The sequence below is a fragment of the Globicephala melas genome, chromosome 2, assembly GCF_963455315.2.
Source record: "Globicephala melas chromosome 2, mGloMel1.2, whole genome shotgun sequence".
Classification (NCBI taxonomy): domain Eukaryota; kingdom Metazoa; phylum Chordata; class Mammalia; order Artiodactyla; family Delphinidae; genus Globicephala; species Globicephala melas.
In genome coordinates, this window is record NC_083315.2 from 25,100,715 (window position 1) to 25,122,193 (window position 21,479).

Sequence of the window (21,479 nt, forward strand, 5' to 3'; positions counted from 1 at the left end):
ATAGTCAAATCCATGGGGAAAGAAAGTAGATTTGAAGTTACCAGCAACTAAGAAGGGGGGAAATTGGGAGGAACTCCTAACAGGCCCTGGGTTTCTTTTTGGGGTGATGGAATTATTCTGGAATTCGATAGTGGTGATAGTTATACAATGTCATGAATAAAAACCACTGAATTATACTCTATAAAGTGGTGAATTTACTGTTATAGGAATTATATCTTACTTTAAAAAGTTAAGATTCTAAAGGAGGAGGAGGAGGAGGAGAATGGGTTGGGGAATAATCCATTAGCCTTGATCCATAGCCTCCCCTTCTTGGTGGCCCAGTGTGACATGTTATCCTCCCATCCTGAGGGTTCACTGTCTGCTCCCCTCCAGAGGACAGCCGATGGCTGAAGACCCAGCTCCCAGGTATCATCTCTCCTGACCCCACAGCCCTGTCCTCAACTCCAGCTCTTCCCTGAGTGGTGGCTGCTGACCAAGCTCCCCAGCCCTGTAAGGGACCCTCTTATTTGACGGCCCCAAACAAGCTCCCATCTGAGTCACCCTTGAGGTGTGGACACTGTACCGCAGGGATCCAGATCCAACTGTTCTGCATCCAGGTCAGTTCCTTTGGCCTGAGAAAACAGGTCTCGGACTTTGTTCTCAGAAATAAATATACCATATTGTTACAGGTGGAAGTGTGTCACCCCAAAAAGATATGTTGAAGTCCTAACCCCCACTAACTCAGACTGTCACCTTATTGGAAATAGGGTCTCTAAGAGGTCACCACGTGAAAATGAGGTCATTAGGATTAGGGTGGGTCCTAATCCAATACGACTGGTGTCCATATAAAAAGGAGAAATTTAGACACAGAGGGAAGATGAGGTGAAGACACAGGGAGAAGCCAGCCACGTAACTGCAGTGACGCACCTACACACGCAGGAGCACCAAGAATTGCCGGCAAACACCAGAAGCTAGAAGAAGCAAGGAAGGATCTTCCCCTGGTGCCGTCCAAGAGAGCATGGCCCTGCAGACACCTGGATCTCGGACTCCTGGCCTCCAGAAGATCAGAGGACCAATTCCTGCTGTCATTAAGCCACCTAGTTCTTGGTACTTTGTTAAGGCAGCCCTAGCAAAATAATACACATACAAAAGCACAGGGCTGTTTGGGTGTGGATGGCAGAGATTCACATGTTTCTAAAAGAAGAAACCATCAGTACTGCTCATAAAAAGGAACAAACTACTGACACACAGCAACTTGAATGGATCTCGAGGGAATTATACTGAGTGAACAAAGCTGACCTCTACAGGTTACAAACTGTATGATTCCATTTACATAACATTATTCAAATGACAAGATTATAGAGATGGAGAAAAGATCAGTGGTTGCTAAGGCTTAGGGAGAAGGTGAGAGTGGAAGGTGGCTGTGACTAAAAGAGTAGTAGTGGGAGGGATGCTTTTGATAACTGTTCCCCGTCTTGACAGTGGTGGTCACAGACACCTACATATGTGATGTGTAGTGCCCAGAACTGAATACACACGCTCCATTGAGGGCACGGAAAGCGGACTAAAACTGAGTAAGGTCTGGGGGTTGCATCAATGACATTCCCTGCCTGTGCTGTTGTACTGGAGTTATTCAGGATGTTACCACTGGAGAACAGATGGAGACCCGAGCCCAGAGACGACCCATCCTGCCTAATTTCACTCCCAGAACTGGGGATTTCTGATTGTGCGTCCCGAGCTCTCTCACTGCACACTCGCTTCTCAATAATGTCAGGCTTAACTGGAGATCCCAAGAAAGAAAAAAAGCCACCTGCAAAGCAGCAGCTAGCCGAATCGTCTAAGGCACAGAGGTGAATAACTGTCGGTCCTCCCTCCCACGCCCGCTTCAAATAGTTTAAATGTTCTTGGGGAAGAAAGATGCAGCAGGAGTAAGAAAAGTGGCGGTGCCGGGAGCCAGGCAAGGTTCGGGACAGGCGGCCTGGGCTTCGTTCCCTGTCTGGGCCTGGGCGCACCGGTCAGGTGACCGGGCCAGCCGCGCCGCGGCGATATCCCCTCTGTCACTCAGCGTCACCGGCCCGGACCAGCGGGACGCGCGGCAACTCGTTCGCCAGCTCCTGGTCCAGGACCTTCGAAGTCGGAGCAACAGGCAGAGACAAGCGAGGCGAGGTGACCGAGTGGAGCCGAAGCCAGGTGTGACGCCCACCGGCCGTGTTTACGTGAACTAGTCTGCTTCCGAAAGCTTCTCCCACTCGTCGCGGGGACACACGACGGAATGGACTGCTGGGGTCACCAGGGGCGAGAAGGGCAAAGCCGGGGAGGACCCCGGGCCTCCTCAGGGCACAGTCCGGGTCCCCGTCCCGCGCTGCCGGTGGCGTTGCGGGGACCGGGCGGCGGCGCGGAGGTCATAGGGTCTTTTTCCAGGGGAGGGGGTGGGGATGCTGAGTCACGGGTCTGTCACCGCTTCTCACCTCTCCAGCCCTCGGGGGCTAAAGCAAAAGCAAAAGCGAAAGCGAATGCGGCTCGCGGGGCGGCCGGTCTCGGAGCTGCGCCCGCCGCCTGCTCCCGGGCAGTGGACATCTGAACGCGCGAGCGGCGCGGCGTCGCGTCCGCGGCGAGCCCGGGAGGAGGCCGGCGGGGGCGCGGCCGAGGTCGGGCCATGTCGAGGCGGCTCCGGGGCTGCGGAGTCGGCGCCCTCCCCGCGCTGCTGCTGCTGCTGCTCGGACCGCCGGCGACGCCGGGTAGGGAGCGCGCGGGGAGCGGGAAGCCGGGCTGGGGTCGGCCCCCAGCACAAGGGTGTGCGCCCGCGCGCCGGGGACACGTGGAGGGACGCGGGGACCGTCGGCTCAGGGCCCCGCGCCCCGGCTCGCCTGGCCTCTCAAGGCAGGGAGCGAGTGGTCGGGCTTTTCATTCTACGTTTTCCCCAATTTCCGAGGCAAAGGGAAGAAGCCGGGGTTTGCAATGCGGGCTCGGAGTTGAGAGTTTTACAGCGATTTCGAGAAACGCATCAGCCCCGCGAGGAAAGCTGTGCGCGCGTTCATCCGCCGGCAGTCCCCCCGGGGGATGGGGCGGTCCGGGGAAAACGACTGGTCTCTACCCTCCGATCAAAGCAGGTTATATGGGGGGGGGGTGGTAGGACGGGGTACGGACTGCGTGCGTCCCGGAGGAGTGAAAACGTGTCGGGCAGGTTGCACACCTGGGGGACCTGGCAACAGCTCCAAATTCTTCCGCACTAGGAAACCGAGAGAGTGCGCGGGGTGGGGGGCGCGCCCCGGAGTACGCGGTCCCAGGCAAACGGGGAAGAACGAAGTTGAGGATGGCTGGGTGTGTTCGGGAAGAACTTTAGGTCGCACAGATGTCATTTCCCGGTTAGACTCGAACGAGTGTCCTATAGGTTGTAGATTTTCGTCCCGAGAGCTAGACAAGAGGGAGGAGAAAGGAGAGATGGGTCTGGCTTTATCCACGTTGGCGCGCCTTAATCTTGTTACAGTCACGGAGCTCTTTGAGGGTCTGATGAAAGCTACGAACTCTCTCCTCTGAAAAATACATGAATGCACATACTTCCAAAACTTCCATATAATTTTGGGGTTTGGGACCCCAAAGACCAACCATGGACTCTCCAGGAGATAGTAATCCCATGATCTGTGTGTGTGTGTATGTGTGTATGTTTAAGGCAACACTCCTAATAACTTACCTCCAGTCGGGCCAGTCTACCCATTACTCCATCAGAGGCATCCATCCACAGTTGTGGCTGGCTGGCCTGCTGTGAACCCATAGCTCTGAAGGCTTTCCTAAAGTTTAATTTTCCTGAGACTATGTTTGCATTTCCCCCAACTTCTGAGAATCTGAGTTATGTTGGTGATGGAGTCAGTTGGCTAGCCAGTGTCCCACACGACCCCTGGGGAGATGTGGGGCACAGCCAGAGCACTGGGGCAACTCGACTGGACAATGTGAAAGTGAAATTCAGCTTTAGTCAGAACCCGGCAAAGATGAGCCGTCTGCTTACAAATGCAGATGACACTGCAGGCAAGCTCTCTAAAGCTCATCAACCAGCATAGCTCTCTGACCCCACAAAGGCATTGCTGCCATCTTTTGGCTCTCGGTGTTTCTTAGTTTTTCTTAAACAGTTCTCTCGGGGGTATAACTGACAGATAATAAACAGTATACATTTAAAGGCACAATTGGACAAGTTCAGAGGTAAATGTATAGTCACGAAACCATCACCACGGTCAAGAGAGTAAACATGACCATCACTATCAAAAGCTTCCTTACATTTTGCGTTTATCCTGACCTCCCAGCCCTGTCCCCCAGGCAACAAAGATCTGCTTTCTGTCACTATTGATTTGTTGCATTTTCTAGAATTTTATATAAACGGAATCATGCAGTTTGTACTCTTTCTTGTTTGGCTCCTTTCACTTATAGTAATTATTCAGAGAATTCTCCAGCCTTGTAACTTGTATCAACAGCCCATTCTTCTTTATTACTAGCACTGTTCTACTGCATGGATATTGCAGGGTTTTTTAATCCATTCACTTGATAGTGGACATTTTTGGGGTTGTCTCCGGTTTTTGACTATCACATATCAAGCTGTTATGAACATTCACATATAGGTTTTTATGTGGACAGAGGTTTTTGTTTCTCTTGGGCAGAGAAAATGGCTAGGAATGGAATGGCTGGATCACGTGACATGTGTATGTTTAATTTTTAAAGAAACAGCCAAATTATTTTCCAAAGTAATTGTACTCATTTACACTCCCACCAGCGGTGGGTGAGAGTTCTACTTCCTCCACATCCTTGTCAGTACTTGGTATGGCCAGTCTTTTTTTGTTGTTTAACTTCTAAAATTTTTAATTTTTTTACAGCTTTATTGAGATATATGTAATTGGTATATAATATTGTGTAAGTTTAAGGTGTACGACATGATGATTTGATATATGTGCATATTGTGAAATGATTACTACAATAAGATTAGTTAACACATTCATCATCATCTCACAGTTACCAAAAAAAACCTGTGTGTGTGTGTGTGTGTGTGTGTGTGTGTGTGTGTGTGTGTGTGTGTGTGGCCAGTCTGTCTTTTTAATCGTTCCATTCTAATAGATGTGTAGTGGTCTCTCATAGTTTTAATTTGCATTTTCCAAATAATGAATGATGTCGAGCGTCTCTTCTTGTGCTTATTTTCCATCAATATATCTTCTTTTGGTAAAGTGTCTAGTTAAATATTCTGCCCTTTTAAAAAAAAATGAGTTATTGAATTGAGTTTTGAGAGTTCTTTCTATATTCTGGATACAAGTCCTTTATCAGATATATGATTTGCAAATATTTTTTCAGAGTCTGTGGCTTGTCTTTTCATTCTCATAAGCGTCTAACGAAGAGCAGAAATTTTTTTTATATAAATTTATTTATTTAATTTTGGCTGCGTTGGGTCTTCATTGCTGTGCATGGGTTTTCTCTAGCTGTGGCTCACGAGCTCTACCCTTCCTTGCAGTGCTCGGGCTTCTCACTGCGGTGGCTTCTCATTGCAGAGCACAGGCTCTAGGCACGTGGGCTTCAGTAGTTGTGGCACGTGGGCTCAGTAGCTGTGGCTCGTGGGCTCTAGAGCACAGGCTCAGTAGTTGTGGTGCACAGGCTTCGTTGCTTCGTGGCACGTGGGATCTTCCCAGACCAGGGATTGAATGTCCCATGTCCCCTGCATTGGCAGGTGGATTCTTAACCACTGCACCACCAGGGAAACCCAGAAATTTTTAATTTGGATGAAGTTCAGCTTATTAATTTTTTCTTTTATATACTGTGCTTTCAGTGTCATATCTAAGAAACCTTTGCTTAAGTTAAGGTTACAAAGGTTTTCTTCTGTGTTTACTTCTAGAAGTTTTATAGCTTAGGTTTTACATTGATGTCTGTGATTCATTTTGAATTAAGTTTTCATATAATGTGAAGTATGGCTTGAAGGTTTTATATTGGTTTGGTTTTGGGTTTTATTGCATGTGGATATCCAGTCATTCTGGCACCATTTGTTGGAAAGATATCTCTGCTGAATTGCTCTTACACACCTATTTTGAGCATCAGCTGTTTATACATGTGCTGGCTGCTGTAGACAAAACATCCGTACGTGAAAATCAATTATATTACTAGACATTAGCACTGACCAATTGGAAACTGAAATTTTTTTAAAAAGCAATATCACTGGCAATAGCATCAAAAAGTATGAAATATGTAGGGATAAATCTGACAAAAATGAGGAAGACCTGTACACTGAAAACCACAAACCGCTGCTGAGAGAAATTAAAGGAGATCTAAATAAACGGAGGTATATCATGTTCATGCATTGGACAGATCAATATTGTTAAGCTGTCAATCCTCCCCAAATCAAAATCCCAGCAGGCTTTCTTATAGAAATTGACAAACTGGTTCCAAAATCCACACGGAGATGCAAAAGACCTAGTATAGCCAAAACAACTTTGAAACACAACTGAGTTGGAGGATCAACACTTCTGATATTGAGAGTTAGAAGGTTACAGTAATCAGGACAGTGTGGTATTGGTGTAAAGATGGACAAAAAGCTAACAGAACAGAGGGTGCCTGATGTTTTTAAGTGAGCTTAGAAGTGGATACGGATGATTAGATTTGCTACTTGGCAGTATGATCCTGGTCAGGAATTATACAGGGCAGCTCATTCCTTACAACTAGCTGGGTAAATAATACTCTCAGATCTGTTCCTGTTAGTTTTCAGCACTAACAGACACAGCAAGTTGAAACCCATCATCTCGGCTAGGAGGTCATTTGCTTCTTAAAGATCCTCGTAACCTGAAAGGCTGCAGATGATTTGCCCAAAGCAGCTGGAAAGGGCAATGATTTGTTTGAAGATGAATATCCCTGCTCATCAGTTTGGGTTTTGTTGTGCAGGGTGCTAGTGTAGTGCTTGGGGGTGGTTGTAAAACTTACGTCTTTAAACATTTTTTAAACCATTTTTCAGAATCTGGGAAGTTTTGCTAAAACCTTTTTTTTTTCCAAGTCATTTTTACCTCATTATTGCTTTGTGCTGCTACTGATAGCAAAAAAAGTGATAAAAACTTAAACGTACAAAATATGGGATTTGTTGAAATCAACCTAAATGTCCAACAGTGGAGGATTGCATAAATAAAATAGGGTTGCTTTCAAATATATGCATCATATGATTCCGTTTTTACTAGAAGATCTAGTAGTTGTCATTGAGTAGAAAAATTATAGGTTATGTCTGTGTGTATGTGTCTGTGTGTGTGTAGTTGTCCGCCTTTTCTTATTTTTCTGTCGTAATTTGAATTGCTTTTGTAATGAAAGGAAATAAATAAAACTACAAAAGAAATAATGCAAAAAAGATCTAGAATTTTGGAATTTTTTTCTAATTCATCTTTAATTAATTATAGCCGATCTTGTTTGCCAATGTTTTTGTGGCTTTATAAATGTTGCAAATTGCTCAAAATCAGGTTCTATAAAGTCACTGCATATAACATTTGTGCATTATATACATACATTTATAATCCTTTACAACTTGTTTAAACAATTCCTTATTGTTAGAGCTATTTGTAGGCTTCTGTTACCTTCCAATGGTTGGATATTTAGGTTGTTTCAAAATGTCTGATGTTCTAAAAAGCACAGAGTAGGAATAACTGGATGAAAATTAGCTATAAAGAACAAAAAAGGCAAGGGGAAAGCCCTCAAAGTCTTTTTTAAATGGCAGAAATGTTTGAGGATATTCTTTTTCAATCAAATCATCACTTCAACTAACTTGTACTCAGCTAAATCACTTCTGCCAAATTGATTTTACCAAATAGTACGTAACTAAGTAAATTCATGTATAAAATCCCCTAGTATATACTCTTGGAGTCATATCCATGTTACTCGTTACACATGATTGATGTTGCCTGAATGTTTCCACTTGGAAAGACTTACTTTTCTTCTGTGCGGAAGGGACCTAATTAAGGGCTCTGGTGGGGGGATATTATTGGAGTTGCATGGTGGAAGGGGTTACTCTTATCAAGAGTGTGAATAACAAACTGTAGTCAAGAGGGTCTGGAGGCAGGAAGCTAAGTTGGAGGCTTTTGCAATAGTTCCAGTAAGTGGTGATGAAACCCTGAAGCAAGGCAGCGTCAGTAATGGAGAGGGGAGGGGGCAGATTTCCTTTTGAGTTCTACAAGTATAGAATGTATTTCACTCTTTCCCTTTTTTGTTTGCCCTTCAACCTATAGCCACTCAAGTCTTCCAAGCCTTCAAAAGTCATAATTTAAGGACTTGAACTGTGATGAATCCACCTACTACACAAAAGGTAGATTAAGAAGCTCAGTGAATGAGCCTGAGAGAGAAGAGAATTGATGAGTTAAGGGCATGACCTGGCTGTGGTTGGTACTTACACTGAGTGCCAATAGGAAAAAAATGTGTTGGCTTGGCTGGCGTTTCAGCCAGAAAAATAATGAGGAAAAATGGATTACTGTGAACACAGACAGGCTTTTATGCTTTTGAGACATCAGAGTCACAAAGAGCTTGAGGGCAGAAAGCATATCCTATACGTCTTTGTATCCTACCGCAGTCAGCATTCTGTAGGCATTTAAATAATAGAATAAGAGAAAGAAAATACTCGAACGGATTCTGACTTTCCTTGAAGACTGGGAGGCGCCTGCTACCCTTGAACTCTGGATGCAAGACTAGGCCAGGGCTACTTACTCATACTAGACTGTGTAAACTGACTTGATAAAAAAGTCTGATTCACAGGTTCTGAGAAGTGAAAGAGGTGTGGCCCTACACAACTATTTTGGTGACTTCATTTAAATGATCAATAGGACTTGTTATGTATATTTTTTGCTACTTAAGAGCTTTGAAAATGCCAGAATCTTACATTTTCTCCCACTTCCATTACTTCATCCATTCCACTCTATAGATTCATAAGCTAGTAACTAACTTGAGAAAACACCCATCACATACTGGGCTTAGTTAGAGCTGTAAGAGCACCAGAGAAATATATTCCCCCCCTTCAGGAGCTTACAATATTGTAAACAAGGTGAGACTTGCTTACACTGATTATCGAAGGAACAATGTTATGAGAGAATATATAGAGAAATTATAATTGAAGTATCAAAAGATGTGATTAAGGCCTCTGAAATGAAAGGTTATTGATGCAATCAAATGTGTTATCTCCAATGCACTTGTGAGAGAGTCTAGCTTTGTAAAGTTAGTTACTGGCCAGTATGTGGCTGATTGGGTTGGCTGCAGTATACTAATACCCTGTGGATTCATGTATCAATTATTCATGGATTTATCTTTCTTTGAGGACTGTTCACAACAGAAAGTAGACTCCCTTTTTTAGCAAAATGATAGAGTAGGTATTCTGAAAAACTCTCCTGCTGAAAAAAATACCCAGAAATGATAAATAATACAGAGCAAACATCTATTAAAATCCATAGCCAATAAAATAGGTAAACAACTGTTTAAAGCAAAAATAATAATAATGTGTTGTGGTACTTATAAAATATGTAGAAGCAAAATGTATTACAAAATAGCACAAAGGCTGGGCAGAGAGAAATGAAAGTATATTGTTTAAGGCTCTTATACTATATATGTGAAGTAGTATAATTTCACCTGAGAGTAAGCTGTGATAAGGTAAAGACACATGCTATAAACCCGAAAGCAACCACTAAAATAATATAACCAAGAATCATGAAATTTCTATGGGACCATCTCCATAGAAAATCCTATGGAATCTACAAAAATGCTACTAGAATGTGTTTAGCAAAGTTGCAGAGTACACAATTAATTTACAAATATCAGTATACAAAATGCTAGCAACAATTAGAAATTAAAATAAGAATAATGCCATTTGTGTTGAAATAAAAATATGAAATACTTAGGAATACATCTGACAAAATATGTACAAGATTAGTACTCTGAAAACTATAAAACACTTCTGATAAACTACTGAAGATATAAATAAATCAAGAAAGATATTGTGTTTATGGATACTGAGAAGACTCAATATTATTAAGATGTCAGTTCTTCACCAGCTTGATCTATAAATTTAATGCAATTCCAATCAAACTTTCAGCAGGCTTTTTTTTTCCAGTTAGAAATTGATATACTGAGAAATTGATATACTGACTCTATAACCCAGTGAAGAACCAAACTCACCTTTGAAAATAATTAACAAAGTTAGAGGATTTACACTACCTGACTTTAAGACTTATTATAAAGCTATAGTAATCAAGACAGCATGGTATTGGTGTCAAGATTAACAAATAGACAAATATATCAATGGAACAGAATATCAAGTCCATAAATAACCCCACATATACTTGGTCCTGTGTCAAGATCCTACACTAAATACCACTGGAGGTCCACTGCTGTGGCTGCTGGATGAGAGGAAGGAAGTTTTTTAATGCACAAAACCTGTCAAAGATACAAGGGAGAGGTTGGCTGCCATGAAAGGAAAAAGCAATATAACTGAAAACTCCAACCCTGAGAGCCAAGCACACAGGGCCAGCCTAAGAGTGAGGCTGGATTAAGACCACAGAGAACTTCCCCTGATGCCACCACATCCAGGCAAGCAAGCACCAAGTAAAAAACACAGCAGTCAACTGCTCAAGGTGGGGTGGGCAAGAGTGTGGAGAGACAACCCCTGTGGTTTAGATAAATGGAAAAGGACAAAAGATGAGGGTGGAGCGGGAGCACTGAGAAGAATCTTCTGCCACTCTAGCCCCCACCCTAAGCACAAGATAAGACTAGAGGAGGGGCTTCCCTGGTGGCGCAGTGGTTGAGAGTCCGCCTGCCGATGCAGGGGACGTGGGTTCGTGCCCCGGTCCGGGAGGATCCCCCCCCACCCCGGTCCAGGAGGATCCCACATGCCGCGGAACAGCTGGGCCCGTGGGCCATGGCCGCTGGGCCTGCGCGTCCGGAGCCTGTGCTCCGCAGCGGGAGAGGCCGCAGCGGTGAGAGGCCCGTGTACCGCAAAAAAAAAAAAAAGATTAGAGGAATTTGAAGCCAATGGTGTTCTGAAGGTAACCATAGCAACAACAAAATCCAAATCCAATTCAACAGCTGACTAGATTGACTCAATCCTCCCCACATCATCAGTTTAGCAGAAGTGTTCACATTTTCAGGCATAAATACTATTTATCTCAGTTCTACACACATAGTTCAGTGTTCAATCAAAAATTATGAGACATACCAAAAAGCAACAACAGCACAGTCCCACTATGAAGAGACAGAGCAGTAAACAAGACTCAGAGTTGACCCAGAAATTGGAACTATCAGACTGGAAGTTAAAGTAACTATCATTAATATGTTAAAGGCTCAAGTGAAAAAGATGGACAGGATTCACGAGTAAATGGGGAATTTCAGCCGAGAGATGGAAATCATAAGAAAGTATCAAATGGAAATGTTAGAAAATTTTTAAAAAACAAAATGAAGCAAGCCTTTGACAGGCTTATCAGAACACTTCACACAGCCAAGAAAAGAATCAGTAAACTTGCAGATAGGTCAGTACAAATTACTCTAACAGAAACATAAAGAGAAAAAATGAAAGAAAAAAAAAAAACCCATAGAAGAGTATCCAAGAGCTGTGGTACAATAGAAAGTAGTCTAATATATGTGTAATCAGAATTCCAGAAACAGAAGAGAATGGAGCAGAAGAAATATTTGAAGAGATAATAGTTGAGAATTTCCACAAATTTATAAAAGATATTCAGTCACATATCCAGGAAACTCAGAGAACACCAAGAAGGATAAATGGCCCCCCGCGGAAAAAAAAAACCCAAAAACCTCATGCTAAACACATCATATTCAAACTGCTGAAAAGTAAAGAGATGATAAAAAGAATAAAGATACATTATACACAAGGAACAAAGATAAGAATCACAGTAGACCTCATCAGAAACTATGCGAGCCATAAGAAAATGGAGTGACATCTTTACAGTGCCAAAACAAAACAAAACTGTCAAGCCAGAATTCTAATAATCAGGAAAAGTATCTTTCAAAAATGAAACCAAGGGCTTCCCTGGTGGCGCAGTGGTTGAGAGTCCGCCTGCCGATGCAGGGGACACAGGTTCGTGCCCCGGTCCGGGAAGATCCCACATGCCGCGAAGCAGCTGGGCCCGTGAGCCATGGCTGCTGAGCCTGCGCGTCCGGAGCCTGTGCTCCGCAATGGGAGAGGCCACAACAGTGAGAGGCCCGCTACCGCAAAAAAATTAAATAAATAAATAAATAAAATAAAAGGTGTGGAGAGAGGAGAAAAGAGGGGAGGTCGGCACCATGAAAACCACAATTAGGGAAATAATTAAAATTTTCCTGACCAAAAGGTAATCTTGGTCTGAGTTGTCAAGGGCTCATAGAGTTTCCTTCAACAGGAAATCTCAAAGAAAGGGCCCAAGTGCCACTCATCAGGTGGTTTTTCTTTGGATACTTATTTTTTAACTTATTTATTCCAATACAACCTCAAACTTACCATGAAGTTGAAAAGATAGTACAAAGACCTTCGGAATATCCTTTACCCAGATTCGCCAGCTGTTTACATTTTTCCCCATTTGCTTTACCATTCCCCCATCTCTCTAAATAAATCTACATTTATTATACACGTGCACGTTCTTCTGAAGCATTTAAAACTAAGTTGGCGACACTATGCTTCTTTATGCTTATATATTTCAGTATGTTTCCTAAGAACACATTCTCTTACATACTTTCCTAAAAAACAGCACTCTCACATAATCATAGTACAACTATCAAAATTAGGAAATTTAATTTTGACATAATATTATTATCTAATACTTAGTCAATATTCAAATTTTGTCAATTGTCCCATTAATGTCCTTTTTAGCTGTTTTCTTCCTAATTCTGGATCTAATCCAGGACCATGTATCACATTTAGTTGTCACATTTCTTTAGCCTCTTTCAGTCTGGAACATTCCCTTTGCCTTTCATTTTTTTTTTCTTTTTTGGCTGCGTTGGGTCTTTGTTGCTGCGTGCGGGCTTTCTCTAGTTCCCGCGAGCGGGGGCTACTCTTCATTGCGGTGCACAGGCTTCTCATTGCAGTGGCTTCTCTTGTTGCAGAGCACGGGCTCTAGGCACGAGGGCCTCAGTAGTTGTGGCACTCGAGCTTAGCTGCTTCGCGGCATGTGGGATCTTCCCGTACCAGGGCTCGAACCCATGTCCCCTGCATTGGCAGGAGGATTCTTAACCACCATGCCACCAGGGAAGTCCCTCTTGATCTTTCTTGATCGTGAATACAGGCCAACTACTTTTCAGAATGTCCCTCAGTTTAGGTTCATCTGGTGTTTCCTCGTGGTTAAATTCCAGTTATGGATTTGGGGGAGAGAGACCACAGATGTGATGCTTGTGTTCTTGTCAATGAATCGGATCAGGAGGGATATGACAGCTATTTGTCCAAGTGTTGGTGATGTTACTTCTGATCACTTGGTTCAGGTGGTGTTTGTCAGCTTTCTCCAATATAGTTACCATTTTCCCCATTGTAACTAGTAACTAATTGTGGGAAGATTCTTTAGGACTCTATGTACCAGTCAGGATTGTGGTCCTAAGAATCTAAGAAGAGCAGAACCACCTTGTGCAGCTGTGGGAGCTGGTTACCATCTAGGTGAGCTGTTCCTTCTGTGTCTGGAGCCGGAGCCTCCAGGCCACGGTCTGAGTGGGAAGATGGTCATAAAGTGGGGGAAGCAAGAGCCACCTGGGAGCCGTGAGGCCAAGCTGGATCCCATGTTGGCCTTTCATCTTCCCTCCGAGACTCCAGCTTCCACGAGGAGCGTGTCCAGCAGAAGCTGGCGCTCCTCTTCATGGCAGAAGATACACACCTAAGGCCCAAAGGTGGAAGAAGCTGCAGCAAAGAGTCACGGGGCTGGAGGAGCTGTTTGGCCACCCAAGGGAGCCTGCAGATAAGCGACAGTGTGTGAGCGGCAGCGGCCCCTGTCTCCCAAGTGCAAAGGAACATGGATGCTCCTTCCCTCCTTCCAGATTGAACATAAAATCTTTGTTGTGTCACAGGCTAACTGGACACCGTGCAGGGAGGGGAATTTAGGGCGTGTGTGTCCAGCTCAGCTAAACTGACGCAGGGCAAATCTGCCACACTATGTAAATACTATGTCCCTCATTTTTGCATCCATTGTCCCTTTTTCTTATTCCATCATCCTGTCTATATTTATTAGTTAGCATTATACTGAAGGCTTTCTCTTCTCCCCTATTTAGTTATTAGTCCTTTATTTATTTATATTAGCACAGACTTGAGTCTTGTTTTATTTTATTCCTTAATCTGTTATTATATTTGTTTTGACACTCAGATTGTCCCAGATTGGCCAGCAATAGCCAGTTCAACCTGGCCACTAAATCCTTTTGACATGTTGCCATCATTCTCTAAGCCCTTCCCTACTTTCTGGTACCAGATATTCCACACTCACCTTGTGCTTTCCCTCTCCCGGCCCCAGGTCAGCCTTTTCTCCAAGAAGCTGAGGTTCCTTTTAGTGGAGACAAAGATCTTGGTACTAAATGTGTTTTCTGCTTACATGTCATTGCTTCCAGGCACTGTCAGAGGACACAGGTAGCGTGTACGCACACACGTGTACACACAGAATCACGTATACACAGACGTGTACACACACACTATGATTGCATTCTGACACCTACAACCCCAATTCTATCCCAGCACCTCAGGGTGCATTCCAGTCGTCCCCTCCCCATTTCCATAGTTGTAACTTCTTCCTCCAACAGTGAGGACCCTGGGTTGAGTATGTCTTACTCACTGATGACTGGTTCCAGTAGAGAATCAGGAAGAAAAGGAGGGATGACAGTGACTTCAGACCTTTGCCCTCAGGTTTAACAGCAGAAATGGGCTTGGGAGGAAAATCTACGGATGCTACAAGAAGTCACTACTCATTCACTCAGGATCTGGCCCAGCGTGCTTTGCCTTGTAAAACAGAGGTCCTCAACTGTGTGCACAGCACATTTCCTGATCAGTGTGTAAAATTCACTGTTGCTCAAGTGAATATACCAGCAATGACAACGTTTGGCAGAAGGGGTGTCGAGCTGGGAGGGGTACTACCTGCTGTGAATCTAAGGTGAAGTCAAACCACCACAAAGAAGACTGCCTATTTACTGAAGGCTGTAAGAACTCTGAATTATTATATACACCATAAACTTAGGTGCTTTTATACGCAATAAACTATCCCACCCACATAGCAGCCAGCCCTGAAGGATGACCAAGTGAGTTACACATTAGCATGGATACCCTTACGCTGTGGCAGTGGCTCTTTATAACTTGCTGGCACGGTCGCCATTGTCTCAATGTTTTAAATCCCCTTGAGTGGGAAGGGCGCAAATGTTTGATTTCAGAGAATGCCACAGACACTCAAAGTTGAAATCCACTGCCCTAAATGGAGGGGAGTATTTTAAGACTTAGAAGATGTAGAACAATTTGCTGACAAAAATCCCAAATCTGAAAACAACACAGAAAACAGGGAAGACTGAAAAAAGGTGGCCGAGGAAAGATCAATAGATTCAGAACATCATTTGAGGGACTTCCCTGGTGGCGCAGTGGATAAGACTCCACGCTCCCAATGCAGGGGGCCTGGGTTCGATCCCTGGTCAGGGAACTAGATCCCATGTGTATGCCGCAACTAAGAGTTCGCATGCTTCAACTAAGGAGACCACGTGCTGCAACTAAGAAGCTGGTGAGCCACAACTAAAGGAGCCCTGGAGCTGCAACTAAGGAGCCCTCCTGACGCACCTAAGACCTGGTGCAACCAAATAAATAAATAAGTATATTTTTTTAAAAGAACATCATTTGAAATTAGAATCAGTGGATTAAGCTGAACTTGAGGACTACACAGCGAATAAAAACATTTGGGAAGGGATTCAGGCGAAAGAGGTACAACCCAAAGACCAGATGGGAGAGAGAGGAAGATGAAGGAAGTAAACCTAAACAGCCAGATTTCTTCTCTTCACTATGAACTTTGTTCATACAAATTAGTAGGAAATTTTTCTTTTAGAAAACTGGTACATTGAAATAACGATTATCTTATGATCTCATTGAAAAGAAAATGAAAATGTTTGAGTCCACTATAGAAGCCCCGCAAGCGAAAAGAGAACATTGTCACCATCAGGATGGAGTGATAAAGGACGGCAGGCTGTATGTTATAGTTTTAAAAATCTAATATTAGATGTCAATGGGGCTTTAAAAGAAGAGTCAGGGGTTGGATTAAGAACAAAAAGCAAACAATCCATTTTCCCTCTTGAGACTAGGGAGACCAAAGTAAAGCCTGGAGTGACTAACCCACCGAGCTCAGGTGGGCTCCGGCATGAGGATGCTGACACCTCAGTGACAGAGCCTGAAGCAGGAGGGGAGGGTCTGACAGCCGCCCCAGCAGTGGGCTGGCCTGTCTGCAGGCTGCTGGGCACTTGACCGTGGATTGTTCCAACCACACTCTGAATCTGGCTCCTTCTTTTTTTGTTGTTTAAGTTTTTTTTTTAATGTGGACCATTTTTAAAGTCTTTATTGAATTTGTTACAACATTGCTTCTGTTTTATGTTTTGGTTTTTTGGCTGCGAGGCAAGTGGGATCTTAGCTCCCCGACCAGGGATCGAACCCGCACCCCCTGCATTGGAAGGCGAAGTCTTAACCGCTGAACCGCCAGGGAAGTCCCTGGAGACGGCTCCTTGTGATTTTGATATCTAAAGAGGCCCACCTGGCCAGCAAGATGTGGCATAAGGGGTCCAGGTGGTGGTGACGCTGAGAGTCAGGTGAATAAGTGTCCTGGTGATTCTGGCAGTCATTCTCTGACATCCAAACCTAGGCCAGCAGCTGGGGAGTGTGGAAACCCAGGGGATGCCCTCTGGAGGAGAAGATGGACAAGACCTGGGCAGAGGGGCAGTCCCTAGTCCAGAAAGCTAGGGTCCTGGACAGAGGCAGCCCAGTCCACAGGGAGCAGGTGAGAAGGATGGTGAAAGCTGCTATTTGGGGGGCCCGTGGCTAGTCAAAGCTGACCCCAGATCCTGCCCGACCAGAGGAAGGTTCGGATTTCTAGGAAGCAGGCACAGGTTCTGGTGGGGTAAATCAAACAAGACTGGCTTATTCGAAGGCTGTAGAAGGAACTCAGCACCACCAGGACACACGGGTGAAGACAGAGACATTTTCCAAGGCAGATGAAGATTCATGTTCTGGAATCCAGCGTCCTCAGCACGTCATGCAAAACTGTGGAAGATGGTCACATTTTCCAGACTCTGTCCCCCTCCGGGCGTAGCACAGGCTCTAATCTGGATAGGACACTGTCCAATCCCAATAGGTGACTGAGCCCACCTCATCCATTTGGGAGTTGGGCTGTTCCTAGTACTCTCAGGTGGCTAAATCAGCAGATTTTCAGACTAGCACTGTCTGATCCTAGCCTGTTCCCAAACTCAGATATGAGAACAAAGGACTTCACTAGGTGTCATGCTAACAGCACTAGACGAACTATGGAGCTGATTGCTGATCTACTGAGCATCTGTCTACAGAGAGGTGCCTCGGGAATGAAATGAAGGTCCAGGACGGGGCAAACCCCAGGACACTGGTTTTAGCCATCAAGTTTCATACAAAGAAAATCGTAGGGTCTAAATCTTGCTCAAATCTTTCAACTTCCAACTAATTAGAAGGGGGCAATTATTAAGAAAACTTTAATTGTTCTAGTTCTGGCTCTTACCTTCTTTTGGTAACATTCTCTGATAAAACGTATCTTATTTTTCACTCCACATGCACTTGGTCACATCCACAGTCTGCTGGGAGTGACTTGTGTCTTGTCTCCCAAAAGCCTGTCCAGAATCCTCCCAAATGGCCTCACAAGTCTTCTCGGCTTCAATTTTACCCTAAGCTGCCCTAACTTGCCCAGAGGAAGGAGAAAATTCCTAATTCTAGGATCTCCTCCCTTTTTCACATTCATTTAGCAGCAAAAGCACTGAATACCCACCCTTGGCATGGTTTAGCCCTCTCTTGCCCTGTGGTCAGCCAAGGTTTCTGACTTCTTGTGGCAGGGTATTTTAAAATCCCCTCCCCCACTTTTTTATTGTGAAGTATTTCATATATTTAAAACAGTATATAATATATACACATGACTAATATTCTTCCAGTCCTCATCGGTGTAGCCTTTCATCTATGGCCAGTGGTTACTCTGCGGGGTCGTGGTTAATGCCAACAGCTATTCTGATTGTGGGGCTGAGGGAGGGCTTTCCTGAGGAAGCGATGTTGAACTAAGCTAAGAAGGGTGGCAGGAGATGGCCAGCCAAGAGTGGCCGGGGGAGGTGCATGGTGAGAGGCATGGGGGGACCAGAGGCCAGTGTGGCCAGAGGGAAGGGCAGCTGGAGAGGCAGACAGTGCCGGGTCCAGCAAAGCCTTGATTTTAGTTTTTATTCTAAGAGCAGTGGGCAACTGAGAAAGAGTGAAGTCATCAAACTTGAAGTCATCTGAAGATGATGCCGGCTGCCTTGTGGAAATGGATTAAAGGCTTGTAGGGATAGCAATCCAGAGGCTAAGAGATACTGAGGCTGGAGACTGATGGGAGTGGAGGGCAAGAGAGAGGGGTCTCTATTTATGACCCCTGGTATCTAGCTATGCTGAATGGCTGGTACTTGAGGCAAGATTCTGGACAGCTTCTAGACAGTGGGGGCCCTTCCTCAACATCTTCCACATGCTTGGAATCTGAGGTGTATCCCCAGGGGCCCCTACGATAATCCAGACCCCGACTATAAAGTTATTGACTACCACCCGTGTTCCCTCGGAGCAAGCTGAAATCTCTTCATCTCTCCCCTCTCATCTGCACTTCTGCAGGCATCACATGCCCAACTCCTACATCTGTGAAACATGCAGACATCTGGGTCAAGAGTTACAACCTCAACTCCAGGGAGCGGTATGTTTGTAACTCTGGCTTCAAGCGTAAAGCCGGGACCTCCAGCCTGACCGAGTGCGTGTTTAACAAGACTGTGAACATCGCCCACTGGACCACTCCCAATCTCAAGTGCATCAGTAAGTGCACTGTCCCTCCGCCCCTTTTGCCAAGGCCACGCAGAGAGCAGACTGCACTGTGGGCAGCAGAATGAGGTGGCCTTGACATCTGGGTTGAGGACTGAGACTAAATAAACAAATGGGCTTCTAAACACACCTCCGGGAGATGGAAATACATGGGCTTTGGGGTCACACAGTTCTGGGTTCAAGTCCTGGCTCTGCCACTTAACCATCTGTGAGACCTGGAGTGAGGGCCTCAATGTCTTGGATCTCTTTGTTCCTAATCTAGAAAATGGACCTGATGTCAACATTGTGGCTTGTAGGAGGATTAAGAGAAATCTGGTAAATATTAACTATTATTAGCTCAGTGCTTTAAGATGACAGAAGCAAGAATTTGGCTACAGACAAAAGTGTGTGCTCACAGCATGCTTGTTTCCCAGAGAGCATTCCCGATTCCTCCCTAGGAGACAGCCTGCAAGGAAATCACTCCCCGTTCTCCTCCCCGGAGAGCAGCGCGGAGACCCACAGAGCAGAGACCCCCTTGGCCCAGTTATCATGTCTGGGGTCCCGCCAGAGCTCAAGACTGGGTGTGAGGAAAGATCTCCAGAATCCCTTTTTTTTTAACCATCCACAGCTGGATAACCACACCAGAAGTCAAACAATCTTGGAGTGGAAGCCAGTAGTGCTATTTTCAGGAATACTAAGCCCCATACTCTAGAAAAGGAAAGGTTAATCTGTGATCTTCCAAGAGAATGATGATTTAACAAACATTTATTGCACACGTGGTGCATGTCCAGCCGTGATACTTTCTCACGTAGTATTTGTGAAAATTCGCCACTCCTCTCTGGGCAAAGCAGACAAGCGGGGCTGTTCTACAGCAAACTCACAACTGGGGGACTCCTTGAAAAACCAGACTCCCTCTGGCTTTTTGAATCTGTATTGAATCTGTAGCGCTGAGATCGCCCTGTATCCCTTCCCCTCCCGCTGCGTGGCCACCATGCAGGCATCAGAGGCCGGGCAAGGAGGGAGCCTTCTGCTTGTTGCAGAGGAATAGCTGGGCTGGGAACATGGCGCCCACGGCATCCTGGGGCCATTGGAGGGATAAGCTGGGTGACGACGGGTCTGAGCAGTAACTTCTGGGAGAACACAGGTGTCTTCCTCGGTCTAGTCCGGGGACCCACTGGAACCATAGTCCAGGGGCAAAAATGAGGGCTTTCCACTGTAGGGAGAGTGACTGTTTCTGCAAAGTTCCAATTCCTCTGGGTGAATGAATCGAGGATGGCGAACTGAACAGGGCGGGTTGCAGGCGGGAGAGGAAAGAAGGGGGCGAGGCCTGGAATCGTAGACTTTTAGAACCCGAAGACTGGAGGAACCTTTAGGTCTCATCCCCAAAGCCCCCACCTTTTACCACTAACAGCTGCCTCCATTATTTTCCCCAACCTCTTGTGCCAAACACAATCCATCGCGTAATCATTTATTTTCCCACGCAAAAGCCAGCGTTATAAAGCTGAGTTGACATCGCTGCTATCATCCCAGCCAAAAATAAAACACACGTGATACTTAACTCATGCAGTCTTTCTGAAAGGCTAGAAAAAAATAGTGTGCAGTCTGTTTGCAATGGGAACTGCAGACTGATGCTTGTTTATCTCTTGTGCTTCTGGCCTAGCCTAGGGAGCCAGACGTGTCCACTTTAAATTTATATATTTATTTTTTATTTACATCCAGTTCTGAAGCCACACCAGGTTCCACCCTCAGGATCATAAATGCCATGTGGTTATCCTCTCTCTAGGAGACCCCTCCCTGACTCACCAAAGGCCACCCTCCACAGCAGCACCGACAGGGGTGACCCCAGAGCCAGACAGCCCCAACCCTTCTGGAAAAGGTAGGAATGTCACAGACTCTCTCCGGACTCTCATCCCCTGATGCCATCCGGTCCACAGAGAACCCTCAGATTCGTGGACCACTGCCAGGGTTCCACTGCAAACACCTCTTATTCACGTCAAGAATGAGGATTGACATTAGTTTCATTTTCCCTTTTAAACCAAAGTAGCTTGATAGCCAGGCTTCACAGGTACATAATTAATAAGAGTTTAAAATCCACTCTTAATAGGCCAGATCACACTTTGTGGGAGAAACGTAGCCTCAAGAATGGGGGAGGGTCTGAGGTTCTGAATGCCTTGCATGTCAGCCTTGCCAGGTCTCATGGGCGCTGGCAGAAAACCTGACCCTCCTGGGTCAGAGATGGAGGACTTTCCTACCCGGCACCATAGGCAACAGGACTGTCAGCAGGTTTCATCAAGTCCCTCGTCCCCACATGCCTTAAGCAGGCCTAAACAGATGACCGTACAGGCAGCCTACGTCACTGGAGGGGAAGCCTGAGCAGGAACCTGAGTGTTTCACTGCTGGCATGAACATGTCTGCCTTGTGTTCCAGGGGGAGGCACTGTCTCCACCTTCCAAGGCCATCTAAGCATCCTTGAAAAGACGGTGTCAAGAAAGGGCCGTCAGTGCCC

At 45.3% G+C, this 21,479-nt stretch overlaps 1 protein-coding gene across 1 annotated transcript in view; it reads left to right on the forward strand.

Moving 5' to 3' along the window:
* The first annotated feature begins 2,635 nt into the window (after positions 1–2,635).
* The window catches only part of IL15RA (interleukin 15 receptor subunit alpha), a 28,502-nt gene continuing 9,658 nt past the window's right edge, over positions 2,636–21,479 (forward strand). Inside the window, exons 1-3 of the mRNA XM_030836894.2 lie at positions 2,636–2,717; positions 18,794–18,988; positions 20,757–20,849. Of these exons, the coding sequence (XP_030692754.1) occupies positions 2,636–2,717; positions 18,794–18,988; positions 20,757–20,849 (370 nt within the window). The remainder of the gene's footprint in view (positions 2,718–18,793; positions 18,989–20,756; positions 20,850–21,479) is intronic.